At 47.3% G+C, this 27,454-nt stretch overlaps 1 protein-coding gene across 2 annotated transcripts in view; it reads left to right on the top strand.

Moving 5' to 3' along the window:
* ATF7IP2 (activating transcription factor 7 interacting protein 2) overlaps positions 1 to 27,454 on the top strand; it is a 763,479-nt gene that overhangs the window by 647,796 nt on the left and 88,229 nt on the right. Inside the window, exon 10 of one of the 2 annotated variants that reach the window (XM_069647842.1) lies at positions 25,291 to 25,895. In XM_069647842.1, the coding sequence (XP_069503943.1) occupies positions 25,291 to 25,895 (605 nt within the window). Of the gene's footprint in view, positions 1 to 25,290; positions 25,924 to 27,454 lie in introns of both variants that reach the window. The other variant, XM_069647843.1, reaches the window with a different exon arrangement.

Below are 27,454 nucleotides of genomic sequence, written 5' to 3'. Positions count from 1 at the left end.
CCTAGTTGCACTCATGCGTTAATGTGTTGATTGTGTTTACCCTAAACTTGTCTGGAAATTAATGCGCAGAACTCCAAACCTGGTGCCTATTAGCACTTGCGTTCTGAGGCTATGATTGGGCCTGCTCTTTGCCTCTACTGGGTATGGACTACGCTCTCCGATCAGGTGAGGTCTCTAGCACATTCAGCTCTCTTAAAGGAAAATGATGTGGTATAACTCAACTCGAACCATAAACTAGTATGGGAACACCCAACCACTCCCTGCAAACAAATACCTGGGACTTGGAAAAATTGGCCCATTAGTACTTATGCCCTAGTGTTAGCAATGGACTGCAATTGTTTCACCATCCAGATACTACACTCTTAAATCAGGTGAGGAATCTGGCATGACCAGCTCCTGCAAGTGACGATGTGCTGTCACCTGTTATCAATACTAAAACGATACACGAGACCTGGAACACTCAAACGTCGTCTGCACGTAATGTCAGACAGGCAGAGCACCAACAACACAACCTGGTTTGATGCTGGACCGCCAGGTTCACGGACTACCAGTCCGTATATCTATGATGTACCCGTAATTCTGATATAACAGAACTGGATGTAACTGCACATCGAGACACTGTTAACCGATAAGAAATTGCAGACTTCATTTTAGACTGGATGACCATAGACCTGCAATCGATTGTCCCGGTAAAGGTTTGGAATCTGGCAACGCAACACTGATGATTCTGTTAAGCCAGGAAAAATATGGCCAAGCTTGGTAAACAGAACTTACCCCACACTAGAATGAGAATTCTTCCGGGAGAACTAAAGCACCAAACCTCTAAAATAGGGAGAAATGGTTACTCCTGGAGTCACTGGAAAGTAATTGGGAACAGGGAACCTCCTCCGAAGGCACAGATACTCACACATTCAAATATGCTGACTCTCTCCTATTCACCAATAAACAATAGAATGCAGCTATCCCACTCTATGTATTCATCCTAGCTGCACACATAATTATACACCACCATGAACACCTCAACAATCTTTAGAACGCAGCTGTATCCCACGGAAAATCGGCCAGCTGCACACATAATCTCATATACAAGCACCACCTCCGCCAGAATGCAGCTTAACCCCAAGACAAATTGTCCTTATGACACACCTATTACTGATCTCACACAAGCTCCACACCACTCTTAGCACTAGAATGCAGCTACCCATCACGAAAATTCAGCCTGCCTGAACACATAGAGTGCACCCAAGCACTACTTATCCTACTGTCTCCACTGACCTGTAGTACAGTCCCCAAGGGTGTTCAACCCACAGCACTTTGATATCATACCAATGGTAAAAAAAGGTGATATACAAATTCCCAATAACCAAGTTTAATGCCATATTTCTAGTGTTCAAAGTTATTTCTCCCCTTGCTACAGAAGTCAGTATTACTAGTATTAACACAGTGCAACAGCAGTGTGTTGTCTCGGCAAACAAGGTGGCACCAGATCTCCCAGACCTCTGCACTTTGACCCTCCAGATATGGGAATGGGTAGTAAAACAGTGGTACAACATATGGTTGGGAGAAGCCCACCTACTGGGGCAGGGGAATACAGAGTCGGACACTCAGCAGGCTCAGCATGCCCTAGTGTGAATTGGAGCTCTGTCTGGAAATTGTTATTCAGTCTCTGGGGTCCCCCGGAGATAGATCTGTTTGCAATGATCACCAACTCCAAATGCAGGAAATCTGCATCTTGTGTGTATCTGGGAGAGAGCTCGGAAGGAGACGCGTTCCAGAAAGAATGGTCGGAAAGAAGGTGTTGCTCGTTTCCAACACCGCTAATCCAAGGGGTGTTGCGCAAATTAAGAATGTCCAAGAATTGCAGCTTGATACTAATAGCATCTCTGTAGCCATCCAGAGCATGTTTCTCTGACCTGACTGATTAAATTCCAAATGGGCCGCATAACTTTGCCAGTGCGGAATTAACGTGCTGGGATTACTGTATACCGGCACCTTTCCGCACCAGCGAACTAAAAGTTTGCCAGTGGGGTGGAGGCATTACCTCCAGCTAAGAGCTGGAGATAATTCCTTCAACCCACCGGCATAAATAGCCGTTCTTACCGGCAAATCCCGCCCATGGAGTCCTATGGAACTCCGTGGAATGGGGATTTACAACCCTTAACGGTACTCTTAATCCAGCGGTAATACTGCTGGACTGAGTGCCGGCAACAATGTTACCATTTGCCGGTATTCTGGTGGAATTACCACCAGGATACCGGCAAAGTTATGAGGCCCAGTATCTCAACGGATTGCAGTGCTGTATCCGAAACTACAGGCAATGTTGCAAGCGGCCTGGAAACTGAAAAACTACTGTTGGGGCATCTAAAACTTTCAGAAGACAATTTGAGTATAATTCAAAAAGCTAAAAAAAACGTCTACCAGGCCCCACTATTAGAGCAAGTGGACCAGGTTTTGACACTTGTCTGAATAGGAAGGTTTTCATACTTTAAATTGCACATTGGATAAGGTCCTATAGTTTTTGGCTTACTTAGTCTTTTCAGGCGTGTAGGTAGATAACTTGTAGGACATAACTAGTAACCATCAGAGAATATAGAAATTCAGAGGAAATGGTGTTCTTTGGCAAACTCAGTGGTCAAAAGACATCTATAGGGTCTTTTTAAGATAATTTCCACTGTTCAAAAAACCACTGTCTACATGGGATCTCAATATAGTGCTGGGTGCCCTGCTGCATAAACATTTTGATCCTAAGGCCTCAGTGGATATCACAATATAGATGGCCTTGTTGATGGCACTAACTTCAAAAAGGAGGATTGGTGAAATCTAGGCTCTGGCGGCATTAGAACCGTATATAACTTTTCATAGAGATAAGGTAGTCGTTGGTTTTTACCAAACATTATCACATTTTCATATTAACTGGGAAATAATTTTACCAACATATTTTCGCAATCCTCAATTGCAGAGTGACAAGAAATTGCACTGTTTATTCGTTCATAGAGTGCAACACTATTTAAACAGAATGTATGATTTTATATTGGCCGAAGGTCTACCTTTTTGGAGGGAAATCCCCAGGCAAAGAACTGTCCAAAGTATCTTTTGATGGATGGTTACCTGCGTTTCTAAAGCATACAAGGTACAAGGACCCCCCAGAGTGTATCCATGCCCATGTTGTGAGAGCAAAAGCAGCAGCAATGGCTTTGCAACTTCATGCATCGTGGGATGTCATCAGTAAAGCCGCTGTAGGAACAACAGGGTAGGTTCTAAGACTAAAGGGTAGGTCAACTACCTTCCCTGACCGTTAAGATAAACAGTTTGGTATCACAACATCAACAGTACTCTGGGAGAAAAGGATGAAAGTGTGCATATCAGTCATATGGTGAGCAAACAGATGAGGCAACAAATATGCTAGCTGTCCCTAGAGGAAGAACACCCTGTCCCTGACATTAGTGCTTGGCCTTAGGTAGTGAATGGTTGACCGCCTATCTAACTGGGATAGCCAAAGAGAACTGTCCCCCATTGCTATTAATTATAATGCATGCAAATTGTTAAGATGGATTTCTGAACTCTGTCCTGGAGGGGCAGAGGTTCAGAAGGCCAGCCTAGTTTCTTGGAACAGGGTAACCTCTGGACAAGCCAGACCAATCAGGGTAGCGATCGCGGCGGTCAAGACTAGGTCTCGAGGTGTGAGGGTGACTGAAAGCCCGCAATGAGCACACAAAGCAAGGACACTTACAAATTACTCCAAAGCAGGTGTTATATTAAAAATATAGACACATTTATCACAAGGCCTTTGTAACATTGACCGTAGCGAGAAATCAAAATCAAACTCAAGTAAACCAACACATACTAATCAAATCCAATATATATACAAATACAAACTAGTCTAACGAGTTAGACGCACGAAATGTGTAGACCACCTAGATGTGGAGGAAAACAGGCAGTGCGAATAATAATTAGACCCAGTCCGCCTTCAGAGGCACCTAACTAATAGGAAGTCCGAGCCCTACGAAGAGTGGAGCCTTGTGCTCAAACGTACCTGCACACGCTGGTGCCAACGGGCAAAAGGGGAGCCTCCTCGAGGGAATCGGGCAGTTCAGTTCGGTGAACACATGAAGATGAACAGAGCTCCGTGACTCAAGCGCAGCCTCCACTGGGGGCAGAAGCAGAGCGCGAGTACAGAAAGGCGTGCTGTTAGACACAGCGGGGAAAAGCTATGGGCTACTGCAGGAGGGCGACCAGTTCCTAGCGATGCTACTCACCGGTCCCCGATGCAGGCAGACCCAGGCTTCTCCGCGTCCGTTTCAGTGCTGGCAGGTTCAGATACGAGCAGGGGACGTCTCAGCGTTGTGTAGATTCCGCAGCAGCAGAAGTTGAGTTGAGGATGTCCCAAACGCAGTGAACCCGCACAGTTTGTTACCACAGCAGGGCAACGGAGCAGCTGTGTGTATTTCAGCCCAATGTACACTACTCACTTCAGACCTGGGAATGCCAAGTGTACGAATCGTGTGAGAGTGACAAGGACTTGTAATACAACACAACCTGACGGCGGTTACAGAGCAAGACTCCTGGGAAGGCTGGTCAGTCTGCTGGATGGCCCAGAAACACTTCTGAAGGCTTACGTGCAGGAGATGGTGAAGATGCCGAGAATAGTTGTTCCCACTATTCCAAGGGGTCGAAGTACCAGTACAGGCCTTCTCGTTCGATCAGAGGTAGAAAGGGTTTCACAAAGCGACAGCAGTGCAGAGGAGCAGTCCTTCAGCGGGTCACCAGCGATTCCTCGGTTCAGCCTCGTAGTTGCAGGATACTTGGCTCCTGTATTCCTTTGTTTGTGAGAACTCAGGAGATCGACATGGTAGTGGTGTTTCCAGCCCCCTCTTATCCACGGTTCCCTTCACGCCAAAACGGAGGGGACCCAATGGAGATCTGCTCGCAAAACACACACACCATACGTGGACCTATCACGGACCACGGAGGTCCCAGGCATTCACGACACACTAGACTCTCTGGCACCCAGGATGTGTATTGGGACCAGACATCCCAGCCCCCATCCTGGAGCACACACAAGACCTGTAGAAGCCGCAAAAGCATCTGTGTTTCGCGGGAAAGTACATGCCCAAATAAGGAAGGCCCCGGGTCTGCTCGACCTGGGGAAGGTGAAGGGGGCAAGGCGGTCAGCGGACAGGACAAAGAGCCTCGTGGTCTGGCCATTTTGGGAGCCAGGCCCCCATTTTGGGCTAAGCGCGAGAAACGCGCTAAAACGCCAAAAGGAGCTCAAAAACACAAAAACGATCGCTGCCACCAGTCCCGTCCGTGATTCACTTGCACCGTTCATTAACAATCCAAAGAGAGTATCTAGGGCCTGTAGAAGACTAGATGCCCAAGAAAGCAGTAACTTAGCTTACAGTGCCCTCTTGTGACATGTTGCGCGAAAGCTGCAACATGATAAAAGAACTACGGAAAACAACGTTTCTCGGTACTGACTGTCTTGAGGGCATGTCAGTTTCCCCGTAAGAATGGAGCGAAAGCCAGAGGAGTGCGGCAGAAGGCTGCACTTCTCTGGCAAAGTCTAGATCCTGGTGAAAACGACAGCAAAAAGTTTAGGGGTTGCCACATGGAAGGAAAATTACCCACAATTAAGAAATCTTTCCTAACACAAATAAGCTTAAAACCATTTCAGACATACAAAGGAAAAGAACACAACCAGTCATGTGCTTACTCATATACTATGGGGAGAGGGGTGCGGGGAAGAGAGGGCAGGGAAGCGGAGTGCTGGTGCGTGGGGAGGCGGTGGCATGGTACTGAAAACACTGTTACTGTATGCTGGTAAACTATGTAATATTGATATTGGTGTCAACACTCCCCATCCATAAGTGGTCCAAGTGATTTCTGTACGTGCACAGATTCAGGGTAATAAAGAGATCAAGGGAATGGGGCAATCCTAGCATTGCTGAAAAATCTGCTCACTTCTCTTCCGGTTTCCAAAACAAAGTTTCCCAATACTCTGCGATGTTGGGCTTACAAGTTAAAAGCAGATAAAAAATGGAAATCATGCTATTAAATACTCTGCAGGCCTCTTTTTGAGGCTTCAGTGTTTTCTTATCTGGGAGCTCAAATTCACAGAGGGTGTACAAGGGTCCATACTGGAAAACGCCAGTATATAATATAATTAACAGCAGTTTATATAATCGATAGAGTGGAAATACTACAAAATAAATGCCCCCGCCCCCCCACCCCCGCTCTCCCCCTCCTTTCATGGTGGGGTCACATGGAGACCGTTAAAATGCCTGTCGCTCCAGTGACCCTCTACCATGCTCCCTCTGGGATGGCCTCCTTCCTTTTTTAGGCATGTTTTTGGTGAAACGGGAAAAGACCACACATTTTGCTAGATAGACTCATTCTCAGCCTGTCTGATGATGGGGTTAGCTTCCCTAATTTCAAGAGCTATCTTGGTGCTTTCGTGATTAGCCAAGGGATGCAATGATACTCCGACAGAGAATGGCCAATGGCACCAAGATGGTTGGCTCTGGAAACGGAACTTGCTGCCCCTTATCAAGCACATGGCATCCCAGCATTGAGGACCAAACCATCATTAATGGGCATACAGGTGGTACTGAGCACTTGGACACATCTGAGGGCATTCTTGCAGATGGGTCCTGGGGGAGCCTTTGTTCAGGTGGACATGGAAGTGCCATCGTGCTTGGATCCCAACCCTGTGGGCGGACAAGCGAGGGAGGATCACCTGAGCAGGGGGTCCTTGGGGACTACAGAAGGAATGCCCTTGGGTGCGACGCGGTATAGCCTTTCTTTTGACACACCCCTACCCGACATCCCCTTTGTCTGTATGGGATATTGTCACCAAAGTCCCATTCTGCCCCAACCTTTTCCGATACCGAAAAGAAGGCGAAACAATCGGGTAAAGCAAAGACCACCACACAATTCCAACATGAGTTTTAGCCCTCTCTCCTCTGAACCCACTTTTCAACACTCCTACTTTAAAACCCCTTTTCCTGACAAAAATCTGCATCGTTATACTTTATTTTGTAAAACACTGCAACTCCCCCCAAATCCTCACCAGTGCATTTTTCAGAAACCACTGGGACAAGGAAGAAGAAACCAAGAGCTAGAAAGATTACCCATAGGAATCGATGCATTAAGGATTCCTATGGGCGGTCACCATTTTGTCCCATTAACAAGGTCAGTCAGGTAGTTGGTCAGGCAAGGCTGGCCAACTGTTCCCACCTGGCTCCAATTAACACTCCCTGTGAGTATAAAAGGTGGAGCACTGAGACCTACTTTGAGCGAGCTGGGGATGCTGAACGAAGCATAAAAGCCAGGAGGAATTAGCCAGAGCATGAGCAACCCTGGAAGGCTTGGAGTGGGAAGGACTGCAAAACACTGAGTTTGTAAGCACAGGAAGAGTGGCTGCAGTGTAGTGGGGAACCTATACATCCAGAGGGCTAAGACCGGGGCAGTTGAGGCTGCCTGACAGTGCCTATCCCAGAACTCCCCCCCTGAGTCGGACGCAAAAACCCATGCCCTTGAGGGGCATGCAGTGACACCCTGACCTCCCATTTGAACACTGGTGCACTCTGGGACTTGAAGCCCAAAACATTTATTTTGAGAACCATAAAGGAGGAGTCTGAGCCCAACTGAGGGAGACCCCTGAGGAGTCAAGCGCAAGGCGAGGCATGAGTGGAGGCACAAGAAGAGGCTATCCCTCCAGAGCGGTGTTGAGCAAATCACAGGAGAGCGGAAAGCAAAGGGGTGAGAATCAGGAGCTATAGAGGCCTATTGTGCAAAAGTACGCTTTCTTCTCGAAACCGCAAAGGTTGCATTTGCCAGCCCATATGCAAGAAAAAGGAACAGTTCTCCAGCATTGGATCTTTCATGTATTCACATGCTGTGAATATTCCCCATCGTCAGGCTGGGAATCCCCAGTTACTTTGATTTAGTACTTTTCCTATGGAAAAACGTTGATACCTTGAGTGTCCCATCAACTTTGTTATGGGTGCTTTTGGTCCCCACCAATAGGACGTCTAGTGTATAGCTCTGCACCAGCAGCTTGCCCTCAGATTTTAACCGTCTTTCTGTCTGGTGGGTTTCCTTGAGTTCTTGTCTTCAAGAAGAAATTATCTTTACACACAAAAACTATATTTTTTCACTCTACATTCAAACCGGTGCAACTGACGACTCTTCTATGGTGTCAATTACGACCATGGAGATAGTTGGACGTAAAAAATACTTATTCAGGTCCTGTGGGATGTGCAGCCTAAAAAACGTCTATGAAGGTGACGGGCACATAGGATGCATATACTCTAACCATTCCTCTGAAGAATTTGAGCTCTGTCAGGGTTTCTCTCAGAAAACCCTCAAAGACGGGAAGCATCGACTGATTTGTTGGCTTAATGAAGGGGCATAGCCGGCGTCACAGGTGGGCTCGTCAAGGAGTGGGAGAGCTACCACCCCCTATGACAGGCGTTCGCCATAAAGCCACAGGTCCAGGTCCGAAGGACCCAAGAAAAAACAAACGGGTGAGCCAAAATCATCGATGAGCCAGGATAGAAGACTCGCGGTCCACGTCTACAGTCGTTGAAAATCCTTTTGACGAAACGCCATCGTCAAAACAGACGGATAAGGGCTCATGCCCATCAACTAAGTCTACCTCCTATTCGTCAAGAACATCCTCTCCCACAGAGAAGCATAAGACCAAATCGTCCACGAAGACGCCACCTTCATCTCCAGGGAGTGAAGCTGTAGTTCACACAAACCCATCAACGTCTTCTACCACGGCTCAAGCCATGATTCATACTGAGCAACCTACCCTACAGCTACAACAGTAAAATAGGCTATCCTGTAGTAAAGGAATACTGAGAACTCCAACGGAGCCCAGGCAACTCCCTCTAGGTGCGTCACCCATAATCTACAACAAAATCACGCCTGATGAAATCCTACAAAATGAGATATCATCTGACTTTGAACCTCCAAGAGAGGAGTGCCTTGGGGAAACGGATTCCGATTCCGAAGAATGCAGGATCCAACCCCATGTACAGGACAGATCTTCCAGTAGGATCCAATCAAGAGGGGGAAGAAACACCACTAAGACTACAGAGTATACCCCTTGGGTTTCCCTCTACACCATCAGGAACAGGAGGTATGACACCAACATACCCTCTTATAAATCCACAATCTCTACCATCTCTAAAAATACTTTAAACTCTGCAAAGTCTACTAGGGCCAAGTCAATGCTAGGCTCCCACCTCCTCAGCCTCAGGGGCTCCATCAATGCAGGAAAGACCAGGTAGTACCAGGTCAGCAAGCAGTACAAGGAAGAGATCAAGGACATTCATTCAGGGACCACGCCAAACAGTCCCGTTCGGCACACAGGTCGCTATCTCCACCCAGGCCTCCACCGTCAAGAAGAGAGCCCGCGAATAGCCGAGCAAGAAGAAGGGGGGAGCTACTGCTCTTCCAACTTTCCTCACCAAGATGATACGTGGGATACAGATGATCCGGACCAGGAAACACAGGGTAGTCCAGCACAACCCTCTCCAGCAGACTGCATTGGTGCTTTTCACGCCATGGTATCAAAGGTGTGCCGTGAATTTGGGCTAACTACTGCAGAGGAAATGAAATACTGTTTTCTTTTTGTTCACATGGATAAGTGCAGAAAGGCTGTATTTGCAATACCCATCCTAAATCATGTCTGGAAGAGGGGTTGCGAACCCTGAAACATCCTTTCTCTGACCCTGCAGTAAAAGGAAGACTAGACAAGAAATTCAAGGCATCGGATACACCAAAATGTCTAACCTCTCAACCCTCTCAAATGTGCTACACCCCTGGAGAATGAGGGCAGAAAAATTGATGTTTTCGGCAAAAAGTGCTCACCATCGGGGCTACAACATTTAAAGCGGCCAATGCCGTGGCGATAGTGGCTCTCTACGACCGCAAAATGTGGCACTGATTGGCTCCCGTGTTGTAGCATTTGACAGAGCAACAGCAAAAGGTGGCCATGACACTTGTACATGAAGGCGAGGAGGCTTCAAACTACCGTATTAACAATATAGTGGATCTCGCAGAGACGGGATTCAAGCAAATTGGTAATGGGGTCGTCCTGAGAAGACCAGAATAGCTACGCTGTACCGACTTTAGACAGCAGGTGAAACTTAAGGTTGTTGACATGCCGTTGAGTCAAAGAACGTTTTTGGCGACAAATCGATGAGGCCCTTAAGTCAATGAAGGCGACTCCGATACGGCTAGATTAATTGCCTTACAGTGCAGAAGGTCTTTTTGTCCCTTTAGAGGAGCCTCCGGTCAAACCAGGTTGTCGTCTGCAAGGGACAACGAGAACTACGGAAGACCCAGCTACTACTCCATGGGATATAGAATGAACTGCCAGTCCTCACAACGGAGCAGTTATTACCACCAAGTAAAATGCAAACGCGGATTGGCCACCTCACACAGAGGTAGGCAGAACAAAGCCCAGCAATGACTGCCTCAAAGGCACACCAGTGGGAGGAAATGTGGCGTTTCATTTCGACAGGTGTAGAACACTTATAAAGGACAGATGGGTGCTAGAGGCCATACAACATGGCCATCTATTGGAGTTCAAATGCACACAGAAATCCGTACCTCCCGTAACGGTGTCACATCCGCACCTTCAAATTCTCCAACAAGAAGTGCGTCAAATGTTAAACAGGCAATAGAAAAAGTTCCTCCTTCATCGAAGGGAAAAGGAAAGGGGTATACTCAAGATACTTCGTAGTAACAAAGCTGGACGGGAAGTGGCATCCAATCCTGGATTTAAGAAAATTAATCAAAAACATCAAGCAACAAAACTTCAAAATAGTCACACTACAAGACACCATAAAAGCTGTACAACCTCCCGAACATCTAGCGCCTTTAGGCCTGAAAGACACCTACTTTCACATCCCAATGCATTTGAGACAGACAGTATGTCAGATTCAAGGTCGGCGAAAGTCATTACCAGTTCCGAGTCCTTGGATTTGGCCTCAAATCAGCCCCCAGGACTTTCACCAAATGCCTAGCACCAGTGGCAGCTTTCCTCAAAAAACATGTCTACCCATACCTAGATGACGACTGGTTGATCTGTGACGCAACACATCAAGAAACCGTGACTTCGCTGAGACAAACAAACTCCACTCCAACAATCGGCATTTGCAATCAAACCATTTGGCATGGGTCCATTCACAAAATTGCTTTGCAATCATTCCACCTTCCGGGGATACTCAACCAACAGAACCACCCTCAACAGGGACCCTACGCAATCCCACGAATTGCGCCTTCACGAGAACCAGATGAACAATAACCAAGATCTTCACAGCATGGCTCGAGCCTACTCTAGACCTCTTCGCCACAAAGTGCAACAAATTCGCGAGCAGGTTACCACATCCCAGACGTGTTCTCATTCCCATGGAGCTGTATCTTTGCAAATGCGTCGACGACATCCTCGTCGACCAAAAAACACAAATCGTCTGGAGAAAAACCTACACAACCGTGGACTGCCATCTTGACGGAGACTTCGGGATTACCTATACAGGACAGTATATTGTCCCCCAAAGGTATTTTGAAAACCCCAACAGGAGACACGCTAGAGCATGACCAAGTTCCTCTAGGAATGTCTCCTATAAGTTACCCAGACATCATGTCAGAAGAAATATTGCAGCATGAAATCATCAGATTTTGAGCCTTGCCAGAAGAATGTCCAGGTGTCATGGACTCCGATCCTGAGGAAAGAACTTCCCATCCTCCTATGTAAGGACCATCAAGAGGGGAAGACATACCTCTAGGAATTCAGACACCTACTCTACCATCAACACCTGCAGGAATGGGCGGTATGAATCCACAAATACCCCCTTATAATCCTGCATTCCTCGCTCTCCCTGCATGTGTTTACAACACTACAATCCCTATTGGGACAGCTTGATGCCAGGCTTCCGCAGCCACATACAATTCTGACATACAGTGAAGAGCAAGTTAAACCGCAGGGACCCAGGCCATCCCTTTAGAGACCAAGACAAACTACCAAGCATTCAAACACCACCTAGACCCCCACCTGCACGAGAACATAGTCCACGTACACGAGCGCAAGAGGAGGGAGAATTGGTTGACACAAGACCAGGACACTGGTCCAAGAGGTACAAACTCCACCACCTCTTTGTCTTCTTGTTGAGCCGACACGTGGGACACGGATGATCCTGACCAAGATGAGCAGCGTAGTCCTGCTCAGCCCTCGCCTCCATATGACATTGGTGCTTTTCACTCCATGGTGTCTAAAGCATGCCAAGAGTTTGGTTTAATTCCTAAAGAGGAAAAGGACTGTTTCCTCTTTGACCAGATGGGTAAACGCAGGAAGGCAGTGTTTTCCATACCCATCCTGGATCATGTTTGGCAGGAGGGCCTCCGTACTCTGAAACATCTATTTACAGAGACGTCAATTAAAGTTAGACTGGATAAAAAGTTTAAGGCACCATACACAACAACAAAAGGCCTCACCTCACAACCCGCTCCAGAGTCGGTGGTATCAGCGGCAGCAAGTCGCAAGGCTCATATGCAGCAAAATACGCCACTCCCCCCACACAATGAAAACAGAAAAATGTATGCCTTCGGAAAAAGGGTACTCCCCATTGGGGCATCAACTGTCAAAGCAGCAAATGCCCTTGCAATAGTTGCTCGGTATCCTGTCATTTTAACAAACGTAAAAGTTTTGAATGGCAAACTTTTCAATTTTTTTTTTTTTGTCGAAATGCCATTCTTTCGAATAACAATTTCTTTTAAAAAAAATTCGAAAGTCCTGTCGACATGGGTTAGAGTTAGGGTTGGGGCTTTGGTTAGGGTTGGGGGTGGGAGGGTGGCTTGGGGATTGCGGGGTCCTGGGTGGGAACCCCCCAATATACACTAAAACCTTGAAACGTTACATGGAGCTGTCCAGTGCTGAAATTACAGGCCTGGACAGCTCCAGCTAACGTTTCAAAGTTACAAAAAGAAAAGCATTGAAGTGCTACTTTTAACATGTAAAAGTGCATTTCAATTGAAACCAGTCCATGACTATTGTCGACGGATTGGTTTCGAAAGAAATGCACTTTGCATGTTAAATATAGGCTGTCACAGCTTTTTCTTTTTCGAAACTTTGTTTTCGAAATTATCACTATAAACCTAGTTGCTCCATACGATCGAGAGATGTGGCATCGGTTGCTCCTATATTGGAACACTTGCTGGAGCAGCAGTGAAAGGAAGCCATGATGCTAGTGCTTGAAGGGGAGGAAACCTCGAATCACAGCATTAACATTGCTGTAGTCCTCGCTGAGACGGCGTTCAAACAGATTGGCAATGGGTTGGTCCTTCGACGGCAGGCATGGTTACGTTGCACCGATTTTTGGCAGGAGGTACAGCACAAAGTAATCCATGTGCCATGTGAAAGGGAAAATCTGTTTGGGGACCAGATTGCTGAGGCCCTTAAAACCATGAAAGATCTCTTACTACCCTACAGGGCAGGCTGTCCTTTCGCTCCTTTTGAGGTGCCTCTGGTAATTCAAGATTCTCGTCCTCAAGGGACAACAAAAATGACAGACCCGGATACTACTCTCAGGGCTACAAGAGAAATTACCAATCCTCCCAGCTCAGCAGGGAGTACCATCAAGGGCAGTGAAAGCATGCATCAGCCACCTCTCAAAGAGGTAGGCAAGATAAGGCACAACACCCACTGCCTCAGGGGCAGACAGGTGGGGGGAAATGTGATGTTCTACTTCAGCGAGTGGAAAACAATAACAAAGGACAGGTGGGTGCTAGATACCATCCAGTAAGGCCAAATGTTGGAGTTCAAATGCGCACAAATCCCAATACCTCCCTTAGAGCTATCACACCCGCACCTTCAAAGTTTACAACAGTAGGTGCATCAAATGCTAAGGAAACGAGCAATGGAAAGAGTTCCTCCTTCAGCAAGAGGAAAAGGAGAATACTACAGGTACTGTCATCAAGAAACCAGACAGGAAGTGGCGGTCTATCCTGGACTTGCGAAGACTGAATAAAAACATGAAAAAGCAGAAGTTCAAGATGGTAACACTTCAGGATGTCATAAAGGCCATACAGCCCATCGAATATGCGGCACCGTTAGACCTCAAAGATGCATACTGCCACGTTCCAGTACATCCAAGGCACCGAAAGTACCTCAGATTTGTGGTTGGCAAAAGCCATTACCAGTGTTGGGTATTCGATTCGACCTCAAATCAGCACCCAGATCTTTCACAAAATTCCTGGCACCAGTTTCAACCTTTCTCCGAAAACAGGGCCAGCATGTCTACCCATATTTAGATGACTGGTTGGTTCCAGGTTCAACATATTGACAAATTATGTTTTCTCTGGGACAAACAAACTCTCTTCCAACAATTGGGATTTGCAATAAATTACACCAAATCTTGCATAGTTCCCTCAAAAAAGTTGGTGTCCTGGGCACTCAATTCCTCACAGAACAAAGTCTTGTCAGACCCTCATCAGACAGGGTGTAAAAATTGATAATCCTAGCAAACTCTTTCACGCCAAACAAGCCAGTCACGGTTCACACATATATGGCTCTCCTAGGGACCATATCCTCCTGCATCCCTCGAATTCCCCAATGCATGCTACATATGCAGCCAGTGCAACCGTTGCCGGCTACCAGATGGTCCCAAACCGGGGGTTCCTGGTCAAAGTTACCATCACACAGACTCTCTCAAACACACTAAAATGGTGGACATACCCCTGCAACATCGCAAAGGGAATTCCCCTTTTGGAACCCAACCAACATCTAAAGATGGTGGTGGATGCCTACCTGGCGGGATGGGGAGCTCATTTGGACAAGCACCAAGTCAAAGGCCTTTGGACTCCTGAAGAGTCCTTCCTCCACATAAATGTGCTGGAACAGTGGGCAGTATATTAGGCTCTAAAATCCTTCCTCCCGCTAATCAAGAATTCTGTGGTTTGAGTCCTCACAGACAACACAACCACAATGTTTTATCTGCGTAAACAAGGCGGGACTCGGTCAAACATCCTGTCCCAAGAAGCATGGACCATTTAGCATTTGGCCATCCAACACAACATTCTGCTTCAAAGTTTACATCTTCCGCAGATACAGAACAAGCAAGCAGACACCCTCAGCAGGGATTTGTCAGTCACACGAATGGCAACTACACAACATCCAGATATCCAAGATTTTCTCGAGATGAGTCATCCTCCTCTAGACCTCTTCGCCACTTACACCAACAAGCAGTGCAAGGAATCTGCGAGCAGGATCCCACATCCCGACTCAGAAGGGGATGAATTCTGGTTCCCATGGAACGGCATGTTCGCATATGCGTTTCCCCCATTCCCTCATCAGGAAAACAATACAGATGATACGCAAAGGTCACTGCAAAATAATCCTGGTGGCACCGTACTGGCCCAGGCAGACCTGGTTCTCAGACCTCTTGCAGCAGGCAGCGTACCTTCCAATCCATCTAGGATCTCACGCCAAACTCCTATCCAGAACTATGGGATGATTCTTCATCACGATACAGGCTCTCAAATTATCAGCGTGCTGCTAACCACTGCCGAATGCGGTCACTATATATCCCTCAAGTCTGTCCGAAAATTCTAGCAGCGGCTAGGGCCCCTTCTACTAAGGTTTCCTGTAACCACAAATGGAAAACATTCTATACATGGTGTGCGCAACAGCCCGACCTGCATCCACTGGCCATAAAACCTCACCAGGTTCTTCCTTACCTGCTAAAATTGGCAAAAGAATGTCTAGCGATCTCTTCCAAGGCACACTTATCAGCAATTTCTAGATTTACAAGAAAAGGATCACCCCCTCTCTACAGTGACAGGCTAATCAAACACTTCTTAAAGGGGCTTTTTCATAGGATTCCACCAGTATGGAGCCTGATCCTGGTCCTGGCAGGTCTTTATGAAGCCTCTGTTCGAACCTCTGTCTACAACACACATCAAATTTGTCACCTGGGAAGTGGCTTTTTTAATAGCCATTACATCCTCCAGACAAGTTTCGAGTAGATCCACCGTATCTACGATTCGCGAAAGACAAGGTGATACTCTCCACCAATCCTCATTTCATGCAACCATAACTCTGCCTGTATTCTTTCAAAATGCCATTTCACCAGCGGAGAAAGCTCTACACTGTCTGGACGTGAAAAGGGCATTTGAATATTATATAGACCAGACAAAATCTTTTAGATTAACAAAACAACTTTTTGTCGCCTTTGGCCCATCCAACAAGGGAAAATCTATTTCAAAACAGGGCATCGCGAGGTGGATTTCATCAGAAATCTTTCTGCCACTCGACGGCCAACAGGCCGTTGCAAACTGCGCCTACAGTGCACTCCACAAGAGCCACGGCTTCCTCTGTGGCTCTCTGGTCCGGAGTGCCCATCAGAGACCTTTACCAGGCGGCAACATGGGCGGTGCCCCACACATTTACCAGGCACTACTGTTTACATCAACAGCATGCTAAGGATGTGCAGATGGGATGAGCAGTTCTTAAACGGCTGTTCCAGCAAGGCAAGTCCCGCAGCTTCTGTTTTTTTTTTCCTTTGTCTACTTAAATATGTATACTTCTCGCATTAACGCAGACAATTTGAAAGTCTTTAATCTTTGTTTGCCTGGGCTATCTCCTCCTAACATGTATAATGCTATAAAATCTATTCACAGCATGTGAATCCATGAAAGATCCAGTGTTGGAAAGGGGAGTAGTTTCTCACCTGGAACTCCATTTCTCAAGCGTTGGTATCTTTCATGGATTCACATGCGCCCTCCAGGCAAACATCCTCTACAAGGGGTTGTCCTCCAGCTGGAGTGTTTAGAATCTGAGGGGAAGCTGCTGGGGCGGAGTTATACACTCATCCTATTTGTGGTGACCAAAAGCACCCACGGCGACGTTGGTGCAACACTCTGTGTCAAAAGTTTTTCCATACGGAAAATACTAAATCAAAGTAACCAGGGATTCCAAGCCTGATGGGGAATATTCACAGTATTTGAATCCATGAAAGATACCAACGCTGGAGAAATGAGTTACAGGTAAGAAACAACCCCCTACTCCAGCATGGGGTCTGGCATGGATTCACATGCTCATGAATATTCCCTGTCGTCCAGCTGGGAATCGTCGGTAAAAGAAAAATCAGTTTGTTTCTGAACTGTATTTGTCCTAACAACCAATCACTGGTCTCTGGGTCATACTGCTCCCAGCCAATGACTGCCCTCTACCTAAGCCTTTCCTCGGGCAGCCATCTTCATATTTTTACCGCGCGTTCAAGTGTTGGGAAACCTCGTGCTTAGCTCTCGAGCTATTAATGAGTATTGCAATTTTCAAAAGTTTACTCGTATTTTTCGGTCAAATTGAGCCTCAAGCTCCACCGATTCATCTTCCGATTAATGGGGATCCGTTTTGGAAATCTCTACGCCCCTCAAGGGCGAATTTTCGTCTAATTTCACTTCTTGGAGGATTCCAGAAGATCTTGGAGGCCTACCCCTTGTGGTCATGGCCGAAGACAATGGAGACTCGATGCCTCTGTTTAGGATCTGCCCAGGATGTGGACAACAGAACGTCTTCAAGGAGGATGGGCACTCCCGGTGCTCTACTGCCTGCACGCAGATAAATCTCACGTCGAGGAGGCCTGTGCATTCTGCAAGGATATGTCCTCCCGGACCATGAAGGACCGTCACAAGCTACTCGCTGACTGGCTGGAATTGAAGATCCCAGCGGCAGGTGAGCCCCGGTCACGTACTTCTCCCAAGAGGAAATCCGAGCGGTCTTCTAAGACCTTTTGAGGGCGCTCAGGCGACGGGGGCCCAACATAAGGCAAAGCACTGAGAGTCCAAGGGCACCGGGAGCGCCGTTGGTACGGCCTCCTTGGCTGCCAGGCCGGGCGCAGCATCGCCGACGCCGTCAACCAGTCAGCGCTCCGGCTCGATGAAAAGGAAGTCTGACAACCCGGGTAAGCTTCTGGAGAAGGCCCGGTCGGAGAAAACCAAGGGGGAGCAAGGCGGTGGCCCTCCCCGCACGGTGAAGGCCTCAGACGCGCCTAAGGTCGTGAAGGCCCAGATTCGCCAGGCTAAGGCTTCGATTGAGGGAGTGGCAGCGTCCCCGGCGAAGCCCGCAGAGGCGGCCCCAGTGGAGATAGCCCCCCAAGCCAAGAGTTTCCCCGCCCAGCCAGAGGGAATAGTCTTTCACGCCCATTGATAAGACCCCCGTGAATCCCCTGGGTGAGAAGGGGGGGTCACGATAGTCCTACCAGACTCAGATATCCCCTCCGAGGACGAGTTTTCGGGCCTCAAGTCAGTTCTTGACAAGCAGTTCGTCGAGGTCAGATCCTACGCGAAGGACCCCGACGAGGGAGACGGCGAGGAATGGAAGACCGACGAGCCGGAGGACTTAGACCACTGCCGACGCTCCCGTCGCAACCGCTGCCTCCACCGACATACAGGTCGGTGGACATCTTGCTAGCCTTGCACAAGCTGTGCTCAGAAATAAGGACCAGGATGCCTTTGCCTCCGGTGGACGATCCACCGGCACGTGGACCATCGGGGAGCCCTCCATTCAAGCACAGGCAGGTCCATCCACCCCCGCCCTGCCATGCTTCACCTCCATCCCTTCCATCGAGGGACGAGACAGCGACGAATGACGGAACTTATCTCCCGTCGCCCCCACCCCGGGCTTCTCCCCCCGACGAAATTGGCTCCTTTCACGCCATGATGGCTAGGGCCTCCCGAGATTTTCAACTATGCCCCGGAGAGCAGAAGGAGGGATTCCTTTATCAGTGACGAGAAGCCAAAAGGAAGACTGTGCTCTTGTTACCGCTGTTGGACGACATCTGGGATGAAGAGCTGGCCCTTCTGAAGAATCCAGCCTCGGCCCCGGCAAAGAGACTGGTACGAGAAGAAGTACCTGGTTCCAGACTCTGATCCTATGTGCCTCAGGGCGCAGCCGTCCCCGGACTCGGTGGTCTCCGCGGCGGCCAAGAAGAAACTGCTTGGGTGACGGCATCGACCTCCACTTCCCCGCCGGACGGTGAGGGGGAAGAAGCTGGACACCATGGGTCATCTCATTGGCGGCGACGACCAATAAGGCGGTCAACGCTCTCGCTACTATCGTAGCTCACTATGATAGGGAGCTGTTGTTTAAAATCGCCCCCTCCTGGACTTCCTCCCGGACAAGATAGCAGAAGCCCTTGAGATCTTGCAAGAAGGCGAGGTGGCATCGGACCACGCCATCACGGTGGCCACTGACATCGCAGACACCAGCTTCTGCCAGATGTGCAACAGCGTTTGCCTTCGCCGGCGTGGCTGGCTCAGGGCCTCCGATTTCCGTCAGGACCTACAGTAGAGCGTACTTGACATGCCCTTTGACGGGAACAACTTGTTCGGCAAGGCGGTGGACGGGTCACTGCAGGCCATCAAGGCAGACACTGAGACGGTCCGTGCTTTGAGCACGCTCCATCAACGACGGCTGTCCTTTCGGCCCTCTGGAGGCAAGTCACAAGGTGGCTCCAAAGGATTTGGAGGCAGCTCTTCCTTTTACCGTCAGGCGGCCCGTTCGTCATCCCCGGAAGCCTACAGAGGCTGCAACAAGGCCAGAGGACATAGTCGTCGCCAAGGGGCCCAAGGCGGTAAGGCCTCGGCCAAGCAGGACTGACCCGGCCATGACATCGGGCCCTCACCCGAGCACCCCGGTGGGAGGCCGGCTGGCGAACTACGTAGGCGTGTGGAAGTCCATCTCCACAGACCGCTGGGTGCTGGATGCCCTGGCCTACGGACACACTCTGGAGTTCCAGGGGAAGTGTCCCTGTTTTCCACCTGTGGCCAGGAAAGAAAACCACATTCCGCAGCTTCTGCTAGAGGTGCGAGCAATGCTATAAAAGGGTAAGTATATAGGGCTCAGAAAGAACCCTGCTCCACTTTAGGTCAAGCGCCATACAATAAAGAAAGTACAAGGGGTTGTCAGATTTTCATGAAGTATATTTAAACAGACAGTTGCCCTATAGAGACACGTGTTTCGGCGAATCAAGACCTCTTGTGAGGTGGGATTGATCCCATGAAATTCACCACCCTATTTGAATAAGTGAACTATATCTCTCACCAATTAGCCCTGATTGAAAAAGGCGAGTGATTCGCCGAAACACGAGTCTCTATAGGGCAACTGTCTGTTTAAATATACTTCATGAAAATCTGACAACCCCTTGTACTTTCTTTATTGTATGGCGCTTGACCTAAAGTGGAGCAGGGTTCTTTCTGAGCCCTATATACTTACTTATACTTACCGGAGTAGGGGGTCTATCACTCCGTCACTCCACTGTTCAGCTGCCACCTTTGCTTATCTAGCGCAGGACACTGATGGTTGATATTCCAAAACACCCCCCACTGCTGTAGTATGCTATAAAAGGGCGCAATAGAACTGGCCCCAAAGGGGCTCCAGAGTTTACTCGCGGTACTTCCTCGTACGAAAGAAGACCAGCACTTGGCGGCCCATTCTAGATCTTCGCCGCCTCAAGCACATAAAATCCCAGAAGTTTCGGATGGTCAACCTCAAGCACGTACTGGGAAAGCTGGAGGAAGGGGACTTCCTGTCAGTGCTGGACTTGGAGGATGCCCATTTCCACATCCCCATTCACAAAGGACATCGAAAGTTTCTGCGCTTCGTGCTCCAAGGGCGGCACTACCAGTTCAAGGCCCTCCCCTTCGGTCTGAAGTAGGCCCCAAGGGTCTTCAAGTGCCAGGCACCGGTGGATGCACGGCTGCGCCTGCAGGGATCCACGTCTACCCCTAGCTGGACGATTGGCTCATCCGAGCAAAGTCAAAGGAGCTCGCCGTCAGGCACACAGCACGAACCGTCCGCCTGCTCACGGAACTGGGGTTCTCGATAAACTAGGCAACATCCTGCTTGGTGCCATCTCAGGACGCCCAGTTCCTGGGAGCCAGACTCAACACGGTGGCGCGCCTAGCCGCACCGTCAGAGGACAGGATAAAGGTCATCCTGGGCAAGGTACAACGGCTGTTCACCATGAATGTTGCCACGGTGAGGTCCATCAAGTCCCTGCTCGGCATGATGTCATGCATCTACCTCGTTCGGCTGTGCAGACTGCAGATACGGCCGCTGCAGGAGTTCCTCGATGCCCGTTGGATGCAGGCGACGGGAAGCTTCGAGGACAAGATCGCCCTCAACCAGACATTCCGTCAGGTGATTCAATGGTGGGGGGTCTGTGCGCATCTAGTGCCGGGCACAGACTTCCAGACCACGGCGCATCAGAAGACGGTGACAACGGATGCCTCCCTGGAGGGATGGGGGCGCAAACACCAGAAATCTCCACGCAAGAGGCCTTTGGCTCCCAGAGGAGAAGTCTTTGCACATCATCGTCCTGCAGCTCCGGGACGTGTTTTGGGCCCTCAAGTCATTCCTTCTGTCCTTCATGGGCAAGGTGGTGCAGGTCTTCACCGACAACACCACAACGATGTTCTACATTCATAAACAAGGGAGCACCAGATCCCCAGCTCTCTAAGGAAGCGCAGGACCTATGACACTGGGCCGTCGCCCAAAGGATGTTTCTGGTACCCTTTAATCTGGCAAGAGTGAAAAACACTGTAGCCGACTCACTCAGCAGGGAGCTGCGCTCTTGCCACTAGTGGGAACTTTGGCAGGATTAGGTGGAGCTACTGTTTTGACGTTGGGGGAATCCCCAGATCGATCTGTTGCTCCTATGACTCATCAGTCAACTCAGATGGTCCCGGTGCAGGATGATCCTCGTCGCACCGTCGTGGCTCAGGCAGATCTGAAACCCGGGCCTTCTGGACATGTCGGCGTCCCCTCCAGTCAAGCTTCCAGCGGACGCAGATCTGCTCGCCAGGGAAGGAGGCGCGATTCTGCACCACGACCCGTCGTCGCTGAACCTGCAGGCCTGCCCTGCAGACTAGATGTGTCTACATATGTTTCGGCTAGGTGGATATCTAAGGCACCGTCTCTAGTGTCTATCCCTGTTATTGTAGCCGTCTTAAGGACAGGATATTTCTTCAAAAGTTTGGTGCATTCGTCTATTCCCCCATACATTTTTGCTTTGTGATCACTGTAAACAAAGACATAAAAAACATACAAATAGATTTGTTTACAATCTCAGAAGGTTGAGAAGTGGACAAGACTAGGCAGGTTATAGGGTAATTTAGTTCCCTAGCGTAGATTACTGACCTGGTCAGTCTTCTTGGTCGGGCATGAGTATCGTACGTTTTTAAGGGATTGAATCCTTCTTCGACAGTGACCGTATTTGGACTGCCTGTGGTTTCTCTTTTCATGCAGACGAGATATTATTTCATTTCACCTGTGTTCGATGAAAAATAGTCAAAATGCTGTAACTTTATGGGTGTATTGGCTATCATATTCATAATCAATGGATTTTGCAACACGTTTTTATTCATTTCTGTGATTTATTACTAATCTCTTTAGATGTTGTTCTGTGCACGCGTTAACATTTTCATTAGTGTCAGGTGGTGCCAGGTCACTCTTGCACTTTTTAAGGCTTCACTTCTTGTGTAGACGTTGCAGTCAGTCTGTTGGAGCAAGTCGGATAAAGAATGCGTCAGCGCCATTGCGTTTATCTATTGCTATTTATTAGTTTCTTGCAATCGATTGATTTTCTACATGTATTAGTTATTATATGTTCCATCTAAATGACCGAATCTAGTGTTTTTGTCTAGTTTCGCTTGTGGCAATTTTCTGCCCGTTTCTCTGTCATTCATTCCATATGCTCATATTAACTGTGGCTGTGTTGTTTTTTTCATTGCACTTACATATTTGTGTGGCGAATTCAGTCTCCTTCCTTTTGGTGTTGTGTATTCCGTGCAAATCAGCATCTTGCGTTTCAACTCGTATCGCTGACTGTTGTCTGTATAACAAGACGTGTGTTTGTGTGCGTACTGACGGTGTTACTCGCCGTGCGTCTAGAGCGTTTAAGTTGATCTCTGTTTTATCCAAGTCCATTAGCCATCTTAGATAAACTGCAGGTCCGCACACTGCCTATGATTGCAGTGTGCGGACCTGTGACCTTTGTAGGGTGCATTTCATATTGATCCGCATTGTCCTTTTCACTAAAGTCTTTAAACGTGTGTGCCACATTGGTGAGAAAGGCAGAATCTGCTTTATTTTGTTATCGCAGATCTTCAATGTTTTCACTTAAGTTGTGCGTTGCCCTCTTGATATTAAGAATGCAGGGGATGTTATTTGCACTGCCTCCTTTTCCTATTTTTTGGGCTGGTGTTTCTAGTTCTTAGCTGGGTAGCTGAATAGCATTACCAAATGCATGTTGCGAAGAAGTTGACAAAGACTCATGTTTGGACAGCCAGGATTACATTTTTCCCATTTTACTTAAGCTTGCTTTGTTATAGATTCCTTAGTGTGAGAGGCTTCTTAAGTTGGTATACCGAGGATGGGACAGCTTAGCCTTGTGTTTCGCTGTGAGATCTCTAATTGATCGACTTGACTCGCACAAAAACTAGGGCATGTACAGTTTTCTTTCCTTATTTAACTCTAATCTGTCTTGATTTATTGGCACACGTCCAAAACAATACCACCAGGGCACCAATAGTCTACACCCTGCCCCATGCCCATACCACTATACTTGGCTAGTATGACCATGTAAGGGTTAGCAAAAAATAGCAGAAATGGTGGCAAAACTCCCCCTGGATGGCAGACCTGCTTTTTCCAAGATGCTAATCCAAGCGTGAGAGGCAGGAATTGGGTATGGCCTTAAGTAGCACTGCAGATATGGATGGCCAAAGGAGACCCCCCCCCCCTCTCCCTATTCCCCCACATCACTCGAGAAGGCTGGGGCTAAGTGTCATATGACCAATCATACTGGTTAGTCATTAGGACTGCAAATCGACCTCAACCACCCCCACAGGAAGAAAGCGGGAGATCCCAGGGACCTACACTGGTATAAACTAATATGGAGGCTGCAATGTGGGCTTACAAAAAGCCTACATGGTCAGAACGGCCATGTTGTGCCTTCCTCTGTATTGCCCTGAGCAAAGAGAGCCCAAAAAGACAAAATGGTCAAGAGCAAGCTTTAATAACACATTGGTTACCCCAATGGATACCAAAAAGGTAGATTGGACTATCCATGCGGTAAAATGTCTTGCACCCCTGGTGAAGCAAATTAGTAAAGTACAGCTACTACCTGCCTACTTGGTTGCAATGACAGGTAGGCAGAAGGGGGAGGCGGGGTTGAAGGGCCCTAAAGAGAGGCATTAGAAACCCCCAAAAATAATTTGTCGTAACAGGTGTTTACATATAGATGCTACATGAATGTGCCGTTTTTATATTGGTTTCTCCTTACTTCCCCAATAAATATGAAACCAATTCATTCTGTGATTTTAAAGAATATGAGGTGGCCACCCGTATGCCTTGCTGTGGCACTCATCCAGTGCTTGTCTGCTATACCAAAAATGCAACTACAATAGGTTATTAAAGAAATACAGCTGTAAAAATAAAATGTAGTGTGCTCTGCTCTGAACTTATTACATGCAATGTTAAAAAAAATCTATCTATGAAAGATACCAATGCTGAAGGTCTCAAGTTGCAGGTAAGTACATGCGTAGAAACCTTGCACCCAGTGCATAATTTCACACAGCACTGTTTGTATTTGAATACTAACGATGTTCACTTGGCCCAGGAAGTGACTGCTGATCACCCTAGTTCACTGCCTAAGCGGTACCAGTTCCTGCATGTTACTAAAATGTGCTCCAAAAGGAGCTAAATAGCTAGGAAATAGTTTTCAGTTTGGTATTTTCGATACATTCCTGTGACTTCACTCCCCCACCCCCAATTTTATAAAGAGAAACCGTATTGTTAAATGCCTTGAGCCTTTCACTAGGTTCTACATACAGCTTTGCGATGACCAGACAATTATCAGTTATTTTGAGATTCTGTAATCTGCATCTGATTACACACACCATCAAACACAAACGAGATGTTTTGAATGACTATTTCAGACCTATCCTCAATCTGTCGAAAGTATGAAAAGCATGTGAAGACGTGTTCATAGCTGCAAAGCCACTGTTGCAGTTCTGTGTATTCTCTTCCACCCCCTTGTTAAAGTAACTTTTTGTAATACAGTTGAGTCAGATCTGGTTAAAATAATAAACACAAAATCTAATTACAGGAAACCTTTTCTTGTTACTGTTTTAGCAATCGTTAAAAAGTGGCTTTGCTCATGGATGGTGCTTTATAAATCTCAATTGACAGCAATTCAATATGTTTTCTATTTGCAGACATGCCATTTACAGACCAAGATTGTGCCATAAAAAATGAGAAGGCACACTTTAAAGAAAAACAATCCATGGGGAAAAAAAATACATTAAGCCTTAAAAATGTGAGTGGTTGTGAAATTGGTGCATTGCCAAACATGGTGAAATTATTGCAAGCCAAAAAATACTCGCACAGCTCGAATTTAGAAAATGTAACCGCGTCAGAAACTGTATTAATCTCAAGCACCAATTTAAAGGATGATCATGGGACTTCCTCCAAATTAAACCCAGATTTTATTGGACTCTATGAAAAGGCTGCAAAACCAAAAAGTGGTATATCCAATTATGGTGACAGAATGCATCAACCAAATCTGGAATCTACATCCATGGGCAAAACTAATACAGGACTAATCGCGACCAATTCAAATAATGTTCAAACAACATTACAAAAGAGAACCCTTGAAAAAAGGACTACTGTTGAAAGCACTGTGAAGCCTACAAGCGCGTTATCAAATGAATCTCGAAGGTCAACACATACAACCCCCGTTAGATCTTTTGGATATAATGAAGCTGTTGCAAAGTCAAGCTACGGGAAGTCTCAAGATAGAGAGTCCTCATTGGCAAATCCGGTACTGTATATTTTACATGTTTTGTAATGTAAGTAATTGGAGCATTCATAAATTAATGTATATTATAACTCGTTTGTATTTAAACCTAGAGTCGTGTTCCATCATGGGCTGTTCATTATATTCATCAACACTGGAATATCTCTGTACCTGTGATTGTTCCCAGAATATATTTCAGTGTTGAAATGTTTGCTAGAATTAGCCAATTAAAGTCCAGCCAATTGTTAAAAACAATGCTCTCCTTTTTTGGGGGAACAGGGACACATTGAAGGCTTTAACTTCTTCAGAACACCTCACTTGCAAGTAACCATAGAGGTAAGAAAAGAAAAGCGAATGAAGTTACTTATGGAGCATAGATCATGATGCATTGAAGTCCATCGCACCATAATGCATTGCTGGATCATGGACCTCAGTTCGTTCTTTCCCCTTTAGCGGTCGAATCCCTGAAAACTGGATGTTCAGCCGTATTCTCTACAAGTTTTTGAGGTGCATTTCTTTGCTTCAATTGACATTGTGATGTTTTCCCTCCTGACGAATTTTGCCTTTGTAGTTTTTTCTGCCGCTTTTCTGGTTCCTTTGTCATGCCTGCCCATTTGGCTAGTGGCCTGAATGTTTTTATAGATTCTACTGCTAGAAAAGCACTGCATGTACAGAAGAGCACAAAGGCTGTCGAGGAATGCAGTGGAGGAGGTTATGTGAGAGGAAAATCAAGATTAGAGAACATGGGACGGCTGGGATGCCCAAGATCTCAATCAGCTAGGTCGATGGGGGAGAAGGAAGAAGGTTTACGCAGAGTATTTCAGGATATAAGTACAGCAATTAGTCTAAAGAGGGATCTGTCAACCCCCCAAGTACCTAAGGTGATAAATAATGTACAAACTCCACCAGCCTCATCTGATAAGAGATGTATGCCACCTTCAGTAGTCTGCTGTAACCAGTGCTGGAAATGGGGAAACGTGTTGGGGGAACTGTCACTACTTTGGAGGGGGTTGGGCTGTGGGAAGGAGGGGGCAGGGCAGCCCGGTTACGCAACACAGTATGTCTTCATAGAACCCAATCCTGTCGATTTGCATAAAAGTAAAGAGCATTATGGGAACATAATGTCCACAATTTTAAATGTTAAACAGGTCTTATAGTAATTCAGTAAGAAACCCTTTTAAGCGAATAATGGGCTCTTCTGTTTTGATTGGTCACAATATTTACCCTACTACAGAGATGTCTGTAAATTGCTGGACATGTATATCAGTTTGGACAGCTGCAACACTGTATGTGAGACTTTGGCAGTTTCCACTTCCGAGACTTGTGAAAGCTCATTGAATAGCTGGTTGTACCTGTAATAAATGCGATAATGCAGCTTCAGATCTGCTCTGTAGATTTGTGTGTGCCCCAGGGTCTGGGGAAAGCATAGCACAATGTTGAGTTATTTACAGCGGGAGTGAGTAACCTGCGCTTTCAGAAGCATGCTGCTTTCAGAAGACTATGCAGCTCTCTGTGCCCAGTCTTCTGAACGCGGTCTGCTTGTCGAGGCGCTGGCTCGCGGACAATGTGTGCTACCCGTGGGT

The sequence above is a fragment of the Ambystoma mexicanum genome, chromosome 2q (genome assembly GCF_040938575.1).
Source record: "Ambystoma mexicanum isolate Mex_15411 chromosome 2q, UKY_AmexF1_1, whole genome shotgun sequence".
NCBI lineage: Eukaryota > Metazoa > Chordata > Amphibia > Caudata > Ambystomatidae > Ambystoma > Ambystoma mexicanum.
The sequence above is the reverse complement of the archived record's forward strand: the minus strand, read 5'-3'. Positions and strand labels throughout refer to the sequence as shown.